Source organism: Drosophila virilis, chromosome 5 (assembly GCF_030788295.1).
Source record: "Drosophila virilis strain 15010-1051.87 chromosome 5, Dvir_AGI_RSII-ME, whole genome shotgun sequence".
In the NCBI taxonomy this organism is placed as follows: Eukaryota; Metazoa; Arthropoda; class Insecta; order Diptera; family Drosophilidae; genus Drosophila; species Drosophila virilis.
In genome coordinates, this window is record NC_091547.1 from 8,629,894 (window position 1) to 8,643,516 (window position 13,623).

The following is a 13,623-nucleotide window of genomic DNA, read 5'->3' on the forward strand; positions in this document are numbered from 1 at the left end:
TTAATACAAAACGCCCCATTGCAACTGGAACTGCAACTGCAACCACAATAGAAGAATAATACACACAGCATTGGGCGAAAACGCAGTGAAAAGTGTGTGCATGCTACAGAAGTCAATTAACGAGCGCAGGGCAAGAAGAAGAGCCAACTACAAAGTGCAAGTGCTGGTCAAGTACACACATACACACACAAACATACGTTCCAACGCCCTTTTTCCAGCGATCCCATTAGTTTGGCAACATTGACAAGAAAGGTAAGCTTAAAAAAAGGAAAATGCCCTTACACTCCGTTCACTGCCCGGCAACGACGACGACGACGACGACGACGTCATCATCAACGTTTGCTGATAGAATAATTTGCTCTGTACTATGCCAGCAAATAGTAGTTAGTCTTATCACATGGCCAATTACGGTTGATAAAACGCAACAAATATTTAACAGCTTTGTTAGAGCGCATAATTAGCAGCAGCAGCAGCAGCAACTGATCGGCAGGAAGCACCAGTAGCAGTAAAGGCATACAAAGCTTAAGCTCACTTTCAATGTCGCATTCCCAGTTCAATAAACGCTTTATCAAGTCCACCGACTTTATAAAGCCAAATCTGCGTCGCTTTTGTTCGCTTTCGCAGTGTGTAAATTGAATACCACGTAGCTTGATACATTCTTCCAGTGAAAAACGAAAAGTTATCTTTGGGTAGCTGCATTTTAAATACCCTACCTTACAGACTGTATATAATAACTATATATATATATATATCAGTAGCTAGGCTGTTTGCATACAATTTGCTTAGTTTTGGAAAACAGTGTTGCCAACTTTTGGAGAAGTAAAAATTCGAATTTCTAAGTGTTGGAAAGTTACTTTTTCGATCGAATGAAATCTATAATTTATAATAATTAATATTATTCACTTTAGTAATCGCTTCTGTGCGGTTAGTTAAATTAACAAATGCCGAAACAGCTCAAAAGTAACAGCTAGAAAAGATTCTTGCCCTGTAATAGGGCATAAACTCCATAAAAAAGCGAACAAGAAGTTCAAGAAAAATTCGTTACGCAAAGTGCAATGCAAATGGCAATTGCTGTCAGCTTTTGTTGTGAATTAAAAATTCAAGTTGTTCCCGCTTTGTTTTTGGGTGTTAGCGGATTATTGTTGTTATTGATTTAGGCTATATATGTATTATTCAAATGAATTGTGCCGGAAAATAATGGTGCCAAAGCAAAGTGCCAGCCAGCTAAATAAATAAAGTTTTGTATCTATTATATTTAACAAATATACTAAATATGTTAAATCTAGTTCATATAGCGTCTGTTCTTGTTGTTGTTGTTGTTGTTGTTGTTGTTATCTGAGCACGTTTGGCAGCGATTATGCAAAGAGCTGAGTCAACTAGTTCTGGTTTTATAAAGGTTCTGCCATTGAGACGATAAGATAAGGCAACAACAATAGTTTCCCCAGCTGCGGCCTTCACGTACAGACCCAACACGTCAAATTAGACAACTGCGTGCGGCAATCAATTTAAGATATTCCATACATTTATCAGACATGGGCATGGTATTCCGGAATTGGATTTAAAATCTATTTTGCCATCCATATTTCGTAGAGATTTCCATACCAAAAGCATCTTATTCAGCCACATCTAATGAAACGGAGGCAAATAAGTTACCAGTTGCCAATAAGCAAGAACAATTGTTATTTTCAACTATTTACTTACTTACTCTTCTCCCTCCTTCTATCTTTTCAGCTGCATTCCATGAATTGAATTGTGCCCAACGCAGAATGTCAGCATACAATACAAATTTTGTGCCACCCGCGCCAAATGGCAGTTCCGGCAGCTTGGTTAATGGTCAGCCGCAGCAGCAACAACAGCAACAACAGCTCCAGCAGCAGCAGCAGCAGCAGATTTACCTGCAACAGCAGCCGTCGCAGCAGCAAAAGCCCGTTGCACCGCAGAAGCCAGCCCATCATTTCCCTCAACAGCCAACGCAGTATCCCATAAATGCCACGCCCACTGGCTCTGCATTGCTGCCACCTCAATTCAATAACAATGCGAAGAACAAATTTCTGCCGCCAGCCATGAGCAATGTTCCAGCGCCGACGGCACCGCTCACCAATCTGCCCGTGCATCTGCGTCCGCCCACGCTGAACGGACCCACAACAGCCGCCGCGCCAGTTGCGCCCATTACCAATGGCAGCAATGGTGCACTGAGCGCCAACTCATCGCGCACCGCATCGCCTGGTCTGGTCAGTGGCAATGCCAGCTTGGTCTCGGCGGAGGCGGCTGCACCACCAAAAGTAACGCCATCCAAGCAGCAGTTTATGGCGGGTCCGTTGGGCAACTCAATGCAATCGCTGCAGCAGCAGCAGCAGCAGCAGCAGCAGCAGCAGTCGAAGGGCGTCTCGAGCACTTCGATGCCGCCGGCTCAGCAGTCATTCACTGGCCAACTGGGACCTACGTTGGGCGACTCAATGCCGCCGTCTGCCGGTAACTTGGGCGCCTCAATGCCGTCGCAACAACTGACGATCAGCCAGTTGGGTTCCACGTTGTCGCCACCTCAACAACCGGCCAGTCAATCGGGCAGCGCATTGGGCGCCTCGATGCCGCCGTCTGCCAGCAACTTGGGCTCCACATTGGGCGCCTCGACGCCGTCGCAACAACCAACGATGAGTCAGACGGGCTCCACATCATCACCACCGGCCAGTCAGTCGGGCTATGGATTGGGCGCCTCAATGCCGCCGTCTGCCAGCAATTTGGGCTCCACATTGGGAGCCTCAAGGACGACGCAACAACCAACAATGAGTCAGTCGGGCTCCACGTCTTCACCAGTGGCCAGTCAGTCGGGCTATGGATTGGGCGCCTCAATGCCGCCGTCTGCCAGCAACTTGGGCTCCACATTGGGCACCCCATTACCGTCGCAACAACTAACGATGAGTCAGTCGGGTTCTACACAACAGCCAGCGGCGAGTCAGTCGGGCGCCTCAATGCCGCCCCAACAGCTAGCGATCAGCCAGTCGTGTCCCACGTTGCCGCCACCTCAACAGCCGGCCAGTCAGTCGGGCGCCTCATTGCCGTCCCAGCAGGCGCAACCACCCGTCAGCCAGGTCTCCAGTATGGCTAGCCAAATGCAGAACATGAATTTGAATCCCAGTAATGGACCTAGTCCGGCCGCGTCTTTTGCGCGTAAGGATTACCGTGGCGTGGCAACGGGCCTGGCTGGGCCCGTGCCGAAATTGGACACCAGCGGCGCCAATACATTGCTGGCATCGAGTGGACTGGCGCCCAGCCTGCCCAATCCCATGGCTGTGCCGTTCAATGCCACCGTGCCCCGCAACGGGAGTCCAGCGAACGTGTATGGCGCCGTTTCGGCAGCACCCAAGATGGTGCCAAGGCCAATGCCGCCCACCGGACAGAAACTGGCATACGGCATACCTGCGCCAGTGCCGGGAGCGCCAGTGCCGGCAGCACCTGCACCAGCTGTCGCGGAGCAGAACAACAATACGCAAAGTGCCGCTGCGCTGCCAACAGCGCAACGGCCACCGATGTGGCAGCCGTTGGCTGGTGCTATGCCCGCCATGCCGACTGCACTGCAAAAGCCGCAGGCTTTTGTGCCGCCGCCGCTGCCGTCAAATCAGCGTATGGCATCGCAGGTGCAGCTGCCGCCCTTTGGACCGCCAACAACCATGGAGCAGCAGCAGAAGCAACAGCAGCAACAGCAGCCGCAGCAGCAACAGCAGCCGCAGCAGCAACAGCAGCCACAGCAGCAACAGCAGCCACAGCTACAGCAGCAACTGCAGCAGAATCCACAGCAGCAACATCCTCCACAGCAGCAACATCTGCAACAGCAGCAGCATCCTCCACAACAGCCGCATCTGCAACAGCAGCAACATTTGCAACAACAGCAGCAGCTCCACCAGCATCAGCAGCAAATGCCACAGCAACATCCTCCACAGCAGCAGCAGCATCTGCAACAGCAGCAACAGATCCCGCAGCAGCAACAGCTTCCCCATCCACAGCAATATCCGTATAAGCAAGCGTTTCCACAGGCGATGCAACCGCTGCCACAGCAGCAGCAGCAACAACAGCAGTTAAGTGCACCCGGAATGTTTGGCGTGCAGCCGGGCAGTGCGCCGTTACAGTATCAGGCGCAGGGCGTGGCGCAGCAACCGCTGAGTGTGACGCAGCAGGGTTTCAGTCGTCTGTGGGGCCAGGATACCGTTGATCTGATGCAGAACCGGCATATACTGTCGCCGGCAACGATTGCGCCGCCGAAGGTTGTGCTGCACAATCAGTTCCACGAGTCTATCAACTGCAATCCGAGCATTATGCGCTGCACGCTGGCCAAAATCCCGGAGAGCAATTCGCTGCTGCAAAAGTCGCGTCTGCCGCTCGGCATAGTCATTCATCCGTTTCGCGATGTCAACGTAAGTGCTTGAAATCTCTTCAAATTAACAAATTGTTAACGATTAGCTGTTTCCACAGAGCCTGCCCGTGATACAGTGCGTCAATATCGTGCGCTGCCGCCTGTGCCGCACCTATATTAATCCGTTTGTCTACTTTGTGGACAGCAAAATGTGGAAATGCAATCTCTGCTATCGCGTCAATGAGTGTAAGTTGAGCCAAGCTTATGAGTAGATTCCCATTGATTAATGTACTCCAATGCGCAGTGCCCGAGGACTTCCAGTTCGATCCGGCTACGAAGACCTATGGCGATGTGACACGACGACCCGAGGTGCGCTCCAGCACCATCGAGTTCATAGCGCCGTCAGAGTACATGCTGCGTCCACCGCAGCCGGCCATGTATCTGTTTCTGTTCGATGTGTCGATAATAGCGCAACAGAGCGGCTATCTGGAGTCAGCCTGTTCGGTGCTCAATCGCCATTTGGACGAGATGCCGGGTGATGCGCGCACCCAAGTGGGTTTTATATGCTACGATAGCTTTGTGCACTTCTACAGCATGGCCGAGGGTCTAAATCAGCCGCACGAGATGACCTTGCTGGATATTGACGATCCCTTCTTGCCGCGCCCAGACAGTTTGTTGGTTAATCTCAAGGAGTGCAAGGAACTGGTAAGGGATCTGCTCAAGCAGTTGCCCAAACGATTTGCGCACACCCATGATCCGGGCTCGGCCCTGGGTGCGGCCTTGCAGGTGGCCTTTAAGCTGATGGTGAGCGCTCGGCGGCAATATAATTGAAGCATCTAATTTATATAATTCTTATTACACGTACACAGCAAGCATCTGGCGGACGTATAACCGTATTTCAATCGTGCCTTCCCAACAAGGGACCCGGGGCGCTGGAAGCGCGAGAAGATCCCAACAATCGCTCGGCCAAAGATGTGGCCCATCTGAATCCTGCGACGGATTTCTACAAGCGTTTCGCTCTGGAGTGCTCCGGCTATCAGATTGCAGTCGATCTGTTTCTGATGAATCAACAGTATAGCGACATGGCCACCATATGTAAGTCTCTACCCAGGGAGGAAATATAGATGTGAACTAATCCTTTGTCATGTTGCGCAGCCGGCGTTAGTAAACACAGCGGTGGTTGTGTGCACCACTTTCCGCTCTACCAGAGGACCAAACAGCATATGGTGGAATCGTTTAAGCAGTGCTTCAAGCGCTATCTCACCCGCAAGATCGGCTTTGAGGCGGTGATGCGTATACGCTGCACACGTGGCTTGCAGGTGCACACATTCCATGGCAACTTCTTTGTGCGCAGCACGGATCTATTGTCGCTGCCCAATGTCAATCCGGATGCCGGCTATGGCATGCAGATATCATACGAGGAGAGCCTCACCGATGTCAAGACCATTTGCTTCCAAGCGGCGCTGCTCTATACGAACAGCGAGGGCGAACGACGCATACGTGTCCATACTGTGTGCCTGCCGGTGACCTCGTCCCTGCCTGAGGTAATGCATGCCGCCGACACAGAAGCCATTGTCGGCCTGCTCTCCAAAATGGCAGTGGATCGTTCGACAGCATCGAATCTATCGGATGCACGGGACGCCTTCATCAATGCGACCATCGACGTGTTCAATGCATTTAAGATTGCACAAAATCTGCCCTCCGGCCAGAGTGGCCAACTGATAGCACCACGAAGCCTGGCCCTGCTGCCCCTCTACATTTTGGCACTGCTCAAGCATGTGAGTGCCAACCCATAATTCTCATAATTGGTGTATCTAATTGTTGCTCTTTTGTCCCGTAGCCCGCTTTTCGCGTGGGCACCAGCACGCGCCTGGATGATCGCGTCTTCGCAATGGACAACATGAAAACGATGCCACTGGATCAGCTCATGAAGTACATCTATCCCGAGCTGTACAAAATCGATGCACTCGTCTACCATGTGCGCCACACCAATGTGAGCACAACGCAGGATGACGACGACGATGATGATGAACTGCTGCCAGAAATGCAACGCCTGCAACTATCTGCGGAGCAGTAAGTTTTTAACCCCATCCCTAGATATCGATTGAGCTCTCGCTAATGGCTCCAATTTCTTGTAGCCTGGACTCGCGTTCAATATTTGTGATGGACTGCGGCACGCTGATTATGATCTATGTCGGCATTAATGTGCCCACCGATGTGCTGCAAGCTTTGCTGGGTAAATTAATTTCAATGATTGTGCCAATTATCTTCGATATTAACGCAACTCATCTGCAGGCATTAGCTCGACCTCTGAACTGGCCGATTATGTGTACGGTTTGCCCAACGTGGTCAGCGCCGAGAACGATGCGCTCAAGCGTTTTATACAGCGTCTGAACTACGACAAGCCCTACGCGCCGCTAGTGCAAATTATCAGGTGAGTGCCAATGTAGTTCCTGTCAAATCAAATGCTTATTTTAATTGCTTCTTGCAGGGATACGAGCACTGCGAAGGCGCAGTTTATTGAGAGATTAACGGACGATCGCAGTGAATCTAGTTTGTCATATTATGAATTTTTGCAACACATTCGGGCTCAGGTTAAATAGTACATAAGTCGAAAATCCTACTACTATTGTATGCAACATAATTACGAGTTTATCCGAACTTAAAAAGAAAAACTAAACAAAAAAGTAAATTTAACAAAAACTCTGCTGACTAAAAGGTAGACAGACAAGCCGGGCCAGGCAGGAGGAGTTGCTGCAGCCAGCTCTGATTCACATTAGATACGCATCATATGTTCATAAAATCCCCCACCACCACCACCACAACCAGCACCCCCTCCCCACTCCACGAAACAAAGATATGTAAAACTAAGTGCATAAGACAAGTAAATGAATGAGAATGTTTAATATAATAGAACTAAGTAACAGCTAGAGCTGCACATTGCGAAGATCGTAGCTCGTTCTAAAAAGAAAGAGAAAAGAGAGAAAAGAAAAACATAGTTGTCCTCCTTGATATAGATAATTAAAAAAAAAAAGTGCATATATTTATTTATTTGTTGATTTGTTGCACTAAAAATAAAAAAGAAGCAAAACAACTTACAAAATAATTACAAAAACAATAAACAATGAAAGGCAAAAAGCTGTCACAATTTTTTTTTTGTTAGTCCTCATAGCCTGCAAATACTTGTAAGAAGAGTGAAGAGCAAAGTTATTTATTATAGCAATAAACCCAAATTGTATATTGTTTTTAGTCACACAAGTGCTTTGCGTTTCTAAAAAACAAAGCCTTTAATTATTATATATAAAATCATATTATTTTTTTTTTCTGCGATTAATTCAATTTGTTTTCCTATTTATAATATTTAATTGCTTGCTTGTTATTGCTTTGCTTTTTTGTCTTTGCTTCAGCTGTTTTCCGTAGTATTTATTTTCCAAATAATAATTTTATATAGTCTAATCTATAAGGTATTGGATTGACAAATCGATGGTATGCAGTTAGTTCGTTCTAAAGTATGTAGTTAGCCAACTTATTTCAATGTTTGTATTGGGAACAGTAGGTATATATATATATAGTTGGTATTGTTTGATAATGCATGGACTGCTTAAGGAGCGTTTGTCTTAAGCTTAAAAACAAACATATATTATACATAATAATGCAAGTAAATAATTGAAAAACACACTTAGGTAATTCAAGGTGACACACACACACACACAAGCAAAGTAGTTGCAGGTAATAACTTTTATACGATTCAAGGAATTGCGAATATTCAATTTATTTCATTGAAATTCATTAACTCCGCGCGAAATTAAATAAACGTATGTTGTACTATAAACTATAAATCATATATAATATAAATAGAAAGCAAAAATAAAATTTTAAATAAAGCAAATAATTTGTATGTCCAAATACTATTAACAATTACCCGGCTCTGCCCGGATCAAGTTTTTGTTCTATTCTACAGCGACTGAATTAGTCATAAAATGCATATCTCTTCAAAATCCGAATTTATTTACTCGAGATATTGTCTGTATGTATTAATGTATGTATGTATTTGTGTGTATGTGTGTACGTCTGTGTATGTGCGTATATATGTATGTAACATATGTATGCATGTATATTGTCGCATAAAATACCAATAGCACAACAATTTGTCTTGTTGCGCGGCAAATTTAAATAAAAAAAACGTTTTTGTTGAAGCTGCTCTCCTCCTCGATTCTCAAAAATTTAAGTAAGGGTCGCAGATTTCACCCAGAAGTTAGGCGCAGGCGGCTTCAACGCTGGAAGCTGAGGAGCCGGAGGAGCACCAAGGGGGCGGAGCAGGTATGTAGGTATGTAGGTATGTAGGTATGTAGGTATGTAGGTATGTATGTATGTATGTATGTATGTATGTATGTGTGTATGTATGTATGTATGTATGTATGTAGGAATGTATGTATGTATGTATGTATGTATGTATGTATGTATGTATGTATGTGTGTATGTTTGTATGTATGCATGCATGTATGCATGTATGTATGCATGCATGTATGTATGCATGTATGTATGTATGTGTGTATGTATGTATGTATGCATGCATATATGTATGTATGTATGTATATATATATATATATATATATATCTATATATATATATATATGTATGTGTGTATGTATATATGTATGCATGTATGTATACTTGTGTTTATTTTCGCATGAATTTTGACCGAGAATATGATTGGCAGGCCTTTTCCGTGGCATGTTTCAAATAAATTTTCTCGAAGATTGTAAACCGATCGGACGGTAATGAGAAAACTTTCGTACAACCGTTTTCCGCCAATTTACCACTGTTGCGGGTGAAATTTCCCAAATTCCCCGCAACATGTGTTTATTATGTTTTTAAGTAGAACTTTGTTTGAAGCAGATTGAATCAGATAAGGTAACTCTAGTGGACTGTGCCTTGATCACCAATCAGCCAGTCAGCCAGGACAAACAGTTTTATACATAGAGATAAAGTTAGATATTCGCATGATGAAAGAAAATCCCAAATATGCATGTTTTTGTGCGAATGAAATTTATTACTCATTGAGATGTTGATACATAGGCATCGCAGTCTAACCAAAGATTTCTACAAAAAAAAAGAAAAAGTATTTACAATGAAGTTGGAAAACTTGTAATCAAGACTTACGGATTGAAGAAGGGCGACCTTGGTGGATATTTTTGTTTTGCAGGTGGATTGAGAAACACAACTGTCATCTGTTGCGGCTGTGCAGGAGGAGCCTGGCCAAACGTCTGCCCCACATTGTGCGCCAATTGTATGTGTCTCTCCAGGAAATCGAGGCTCAGGTAGACATTATTGCACTTTTCACATTGAAATCGATTTCGAGTTTCGATATCCTTTTTAATCAGGTGTGCCGCATGGAAACGTTCCTGGTGCTTATGCAACTCCTGTTCGGAGCGTAAGCTTCGGCCGCAAACATCGCATTCGAAGAATTTTGTAGTTGTATTTGCGGGACATTCCGCGAAATGAGTCAGAAAGTGTTGCTGCAGCTCATCAATGTCCGTGAACAGCTGCTGGCAGAGGAAACAGTTGATGCCACCCTCCTCCAGCTCCACATTGGGACAGTCGTCATATTCGCTCTCTTCCATTTGGGCAGCTGCTCTCTTATACATTAATTGATTTCGTGCTTCGATAGGAATTTGATCAGTTGACAGCGATGACAATTGGTTCAGCATATCTCTCAGCTGCAAAAGGTCAGTGTTGTTAATTTCTTAATTACTTATACTAAACGTAGAGATCGAACTCTTATAACTCTTATACATACATACATACATGCAAGTTAAACGCCATACTGCTGCCAAGGTTACGCTGAAGCCCCAAAATGTTTGTGTGCAAATATTATATATTCTATTTGACTCAGTATGTGTATATAACTGTATACAAGTCTAAATAGTTGTTTCCTCTGGGATTATTGTATTGCGGCGTTGTTTAAGGTTTTAATTGTTTTTTTCCTTTCTTTGCATCCGTTTCTCTTTCCTAGCTCCGTCTCTGTCGAGCATAAAAATACAACTGCGAGCGGCGCAAAGCCGAACTGCGTTTCAATGCGATAGTAAGATCCTAAGGGTGTGTGTCTGTTGTGTGTGGGTGTGAGTGTGTATGCATGTGCATGTGTGTACAACACTAAAGGCAAAAGAATACGACGGTTAAAGTCAAAACAAAAAACAAAAAACAAATATCGTTTTGGCTCTTATCTATGCTACGAACAGTGGTGTGTACAGTATGTACTTATGTATAACTGTATAATTTAGCATAACCGTATTTACATACGCATGTATGTGTGTACTTATGTATGCATTGCGACATGCTTAAAACTCGTCTCATAATTATTTTACCGCAATTTTTTGAAAGTCTCATATTTTTCATGACGAAAAAACTATTAAAAAAAAAACGGTAAATCATAGAAATATGTATGTATGTAAACAAATTTGTGTACTTTTGGTTCCTATGTTCGTAACCCGAGCTAAGAGAGTCTTTGAAGAGCTGAGCTCACTTATGACTCGCCTTGTTGGTAAAATTTCTTCTTTCGCTAAGAACTAATTTCAAATGAAGCCTCATTTGTTGAATTTAAAACCTCACTTAAAATTTATTTCCTAAAATTCAAGTCTACTTTAAGATTCCCTCGATAAAGTCTAACTGATTAAGGATTATCTAAAGAAAATCGTAGTTTCCACTCCAATTAACATTAATCTTATCACTAAGTACAAATTCGAGCAAATCTGAGAAACGATTTGGCAATGAAACCAGCAAATCGTCCAAATATAACGAAATAACAGTTATTTTGGAGAGGCGCAAAATGAGAAAACCCTTGCGAACACATGTTCACCAGATGTGCCATTAATTTCTACCCCTCACGACTATTCCATACGATCGTAAAAGATATCTTCGCAAAATATTTATAGATATTCATATATATATATATGGAAGAATCGTTTTAAGATATCTTCAACAAACTCAACGTTCTTTATGATTCTTTTAAAAAAGATAATAGTCTTTCTTAAAAGAAATCTATTGAACGATTCGAATTCAATTCAATGTAAAGATTTGTAAAAAGATATATTAAATTCTTGATAGCTTGGATCGCTTGGAAAAGACATAATACTTACCCCATGCAAATATTTAGTGAAATAAAACAGAGTTCTTTTATAATGAAACATATAATATATATTGCATCGTTTTGCTTATTGTTAACACAGAATTAAAATACGATTGACTGTACTTACGATCCATTCAACGATTCCACACGCAAATGTAATATGATCGAGATCCCTGTTGCTTTCCGGCTTAGGGCTGGTTCCCAACTGAATGGATCGCAATTGTTGCTAAGACTTTTTATGCTGATGTTGTTTTTATAAATCGAGCGACGACCGATCGCATTTCAAGCTTTATCAACGGCGTTTTGTTTATTTAGTCGTGGAGAGTTCCATTTTTGCATTATCAGCACATTCAGATTCATTCCATATAGTGCATATATAGCATATATAGTCTGTGGAGCTGGGCAAATAAAGAACTGATCAACTTTGCGATTTTCAGTTCGGTTCGGTATTCGTTTTGGTGTCGCATTCGTTTGCCTTTTCACGAACTAAACGAGGAGTTCTTATCGAAGAATATATATATATATATATGGGCATTATATATACTAGATTGTTCAGATGCTCTGAACAATGGAAGGAAATACATACATTTGCACAGCTTAGCTGCCAAGTAGGAAAAGCTCTCGCTTGCGATAAGCTTCAACTTAAACTGAACTGATTTAAATATTAAAAAACTAACTTAGGATTAAGAATCTAATCTATAGATAATATTATATAGCCTTATGAGCGCAATTCCTCTCTCTCTCTCTCTCTATATGTACGCATCGTGGTCCACCCAGAGATTTCTAAAAAGAGTGAATATTAGTGTGGAAACATATCAATATACTTCGGACTTACGGATTGAAGTAGGGCGAACGCAGCGCGTACTTTTGCTTGGGCGGCGCCTTTAGGCTGGGATCCAGCTGCCGAGCCGAGTGGGCCGAGTCGCTGGGCGGCACGTATTTCGCGGCGGATTCCGTGGCCGGGCTGTAGTTGGCCGCCGCAACGGCATTCAATAGATTTGTGCTATAAACGCAACGTTTGGGCGGTTCCCGTTCGGCAACTGGTGCCGGGCGTGGCGGGCATGGAGGACACTCCGTACGGGTCTGATCCAACTGTTCGCCGTGCTTGTAGGCCATGTGCTTGAGCAGAAAGCTGTCACGCTTGTAGCTCTTCTTGCAGATGGGGCATCTCAATTGTTTTCTGGTCCACCATTTATTCTGGGCTTCATGGGGCTGGCGGTGCTGCCTCAGATGTGCCTGCAGGGACATTGTGGATCTGAGGACTTTCGGGCAATAATCACAGTGGATTTCTGTCCTGGCCTTGCCCTGTGTCGGTGGATCTGACGTATTCCTTGCCAGCCGGGCGTTTACCTCAATCCCGGCTGGCGGGGGCAGGCGGCACGCATTGGGTGCATCCAATGCAGGCGGTCGCACATGGAAGTTGAGCTGTGCGGCGTGCATGGTCAGGTGCTCCCGGAGCCTGTCGATGTCATTGAAGGGTTGTTGGCACAGAAAGCAGGGTATGTGCACTATATAGCCTTGAGGGGGATAGGCGCCGTTATTCTGGGCCAGGATTGCGGTCAGGAGCGGCATGTTCGGCTGCTGCATGCCCATGCCCAGCGGGGAGAGTGGGGGAGTGACTAAAAGCGGCGGCGCTGTGCCCAGATTCTGATTGGGATGCCAATGCCATTCGCCAGCAGGTGGCGCTATTGTGCCTACAAACTCTACATCATTATCATCTACATCATCGCTATCGTCATTGTGTAGAGTTGGCGCCGGACTCTTGGGCAAATCGAATTTCGTGTTCAGCTGTTTTCGAATATGCCAATTAATTATTAAACGCTGCTGTCAATTAGTTTCAAATATAAGCTTAACTTACAAGTTCGTGATCCATAATATTAAGTTCTTATCTCTGTGCGTTGCTTTAGCTGATACAGTGGCCAAATGCTAAGCTCGAGTTGTGCTCATCTAGAAATTTCACAACGAACTGAGTTGAATTTCTTCTCAAACGTTCCTTATATACTTCGCACACATACACATGCACGCTACCAGGGCTTGTGTGTGTGTGTGTGTGTGTGTGAAAAAATGATTCTGTCCTGTTTCAATTCTAACTCATTCCCCTTATCTGTCTTCTTGCTCGCAATTTGCGTTTCTCCTTTCTTTCGCA

The 13,623-nt window shown here is 44.5% G+C and overlaps 3 protein-coding genes across 6 annotated transcripts; 1 reads left to right on the top strand and 2 right to left on the bottom strand.

Annotated features, from left to right (window-relative positions):
• The first annotated feature begins 98 nt into the window (after window positions 1–98).
• Window positions 99–7,486, top strand: Sec24AB (Protein transport protein Sec24AB). The gene is made up of 10 exons (XM_070210464.1): window positions 99–252; window positions 1,732–4,409; window positions 4,468–4,594; window positions 4,653–5,152; window positions 5,218–5,443; window positions 5,504–6,126; window positions 6,189–6,421; window positions 6,487–6,584; window positions 6,644–6,782; window positions 6,840–7,486. Exons 2-10 carry the CDS (start codon window positions 1,767–1,769, stop codon window positions 6,949–6,951), a joined length of 4,701 nt encoding a protein of 1,566 aa, XP_070066565.1. The 5' UTR covers window positions 99–252; window positions 1,732–1,766; the 3' UTR covers window positions 6,952–7,486.
• A 1,890-nt stretch (window positions 7,487–9,376) lies between these two features.
• Window positions 9,377–11,721, bottom strand: LOC6626340 (uncharacterized zinc finger protein CG12744). 4 transcript variants are annotated; one of them, XM_002050642.4, is made up of 4 exons: window positions 11,605–11,721; window positions 10,157–10,504; window positions 9,512–10,068; window positions 9,377–9,451 (listed from the first exon to the last, which is right to left on the bottom strand). In XM_002050642.4, the coding sequence occupies exons 2-4, from the start codon at window positions 10,172–10,174 to the stop codon at window positions 9,406–9,408; spliced, it is 621 nt and encodes a 206-aa protein (XP_002050678.2). In that variant the 5' UTR covers window positions 10,175–10,504; window positions 11,605–11,721; the 3' UTR covers window positions 9,377–9,405. The 4 variants fall into 4 exon arrangements, with proteins under 4 accessions (XP_002050678.2, XP_032292070.1, XP_032292069.1 ...); XM_032436179.2 differs by having other exon boundaries at window positions 10,153–10,504; XM_032436178.2 differs by having other exon boundaries at window positions 10,149–10,504.
• On the bottom strand, window positions 11,520–13,508 carry LOC6626339 (zinc finger protein rotund). Its single transcript, XM_002050641.4, has 3 exons — window positions 13,336–13,508; window positions 12,313–13,265; window positions 11,520–12,260 (listed from the first exon to the last, which is right to left on the bottom strand). The coding sequence occupies exons 1-3, from the start codon at window positions 13,348–13,350 to the stop codon at window positions 12,227–12,229; spliced, it is 1,002 nt and encodes a 333-aa protein (XP_002050677.1). The 5' UTR covers window positions 13,351–13,508; the 3' UTR covers window positions 11,520–12,226.
• Window positions 13,509–13,623: the final 115 nt, after the last annotated feature.

Coding starts and splice junctions, on each gene's coding strand:
- LOC6626340 (XM_002050642.4), bottom strand. Junction 9,452..9,511: donor AGGTCGCCCTTCTTCAATCC/GTAAGTCTTGAT, acceptor TTTTTTTTGTAG/AAATCTTTGGTTAGACTGCG.
- LOC6626339 (XM_002050641.4), bottom strand. Junction 12,261..12,312: donor CGTTCGCCCTACTTCAATCC/GTAAGTCCGAAG, acceptor CACTCTTTTTAG/AAATCTCTGGGTGGACCACG.
- Sec24AB (XM_070210464.1), top strand. CDS start 1,767: ATGTCAGCATACAATACAAATTTTGTGCCACCCGCGCCAAATGGCAGT. Junction 5,444..5,503: donor TAGCGACATGGCCACCATAT/GTAAGTCTCTAC, acceptor CATGTTGCGCAG/CCGGCGTTAGTAAACACAGC. Junction 6,422..6,486: donor CTGCAACTATCTGCGGAGCA/GTAAGTTTTTAA, acceptor AATTTCTTGTAG/CCTGGACTCGCGTTCAATAT.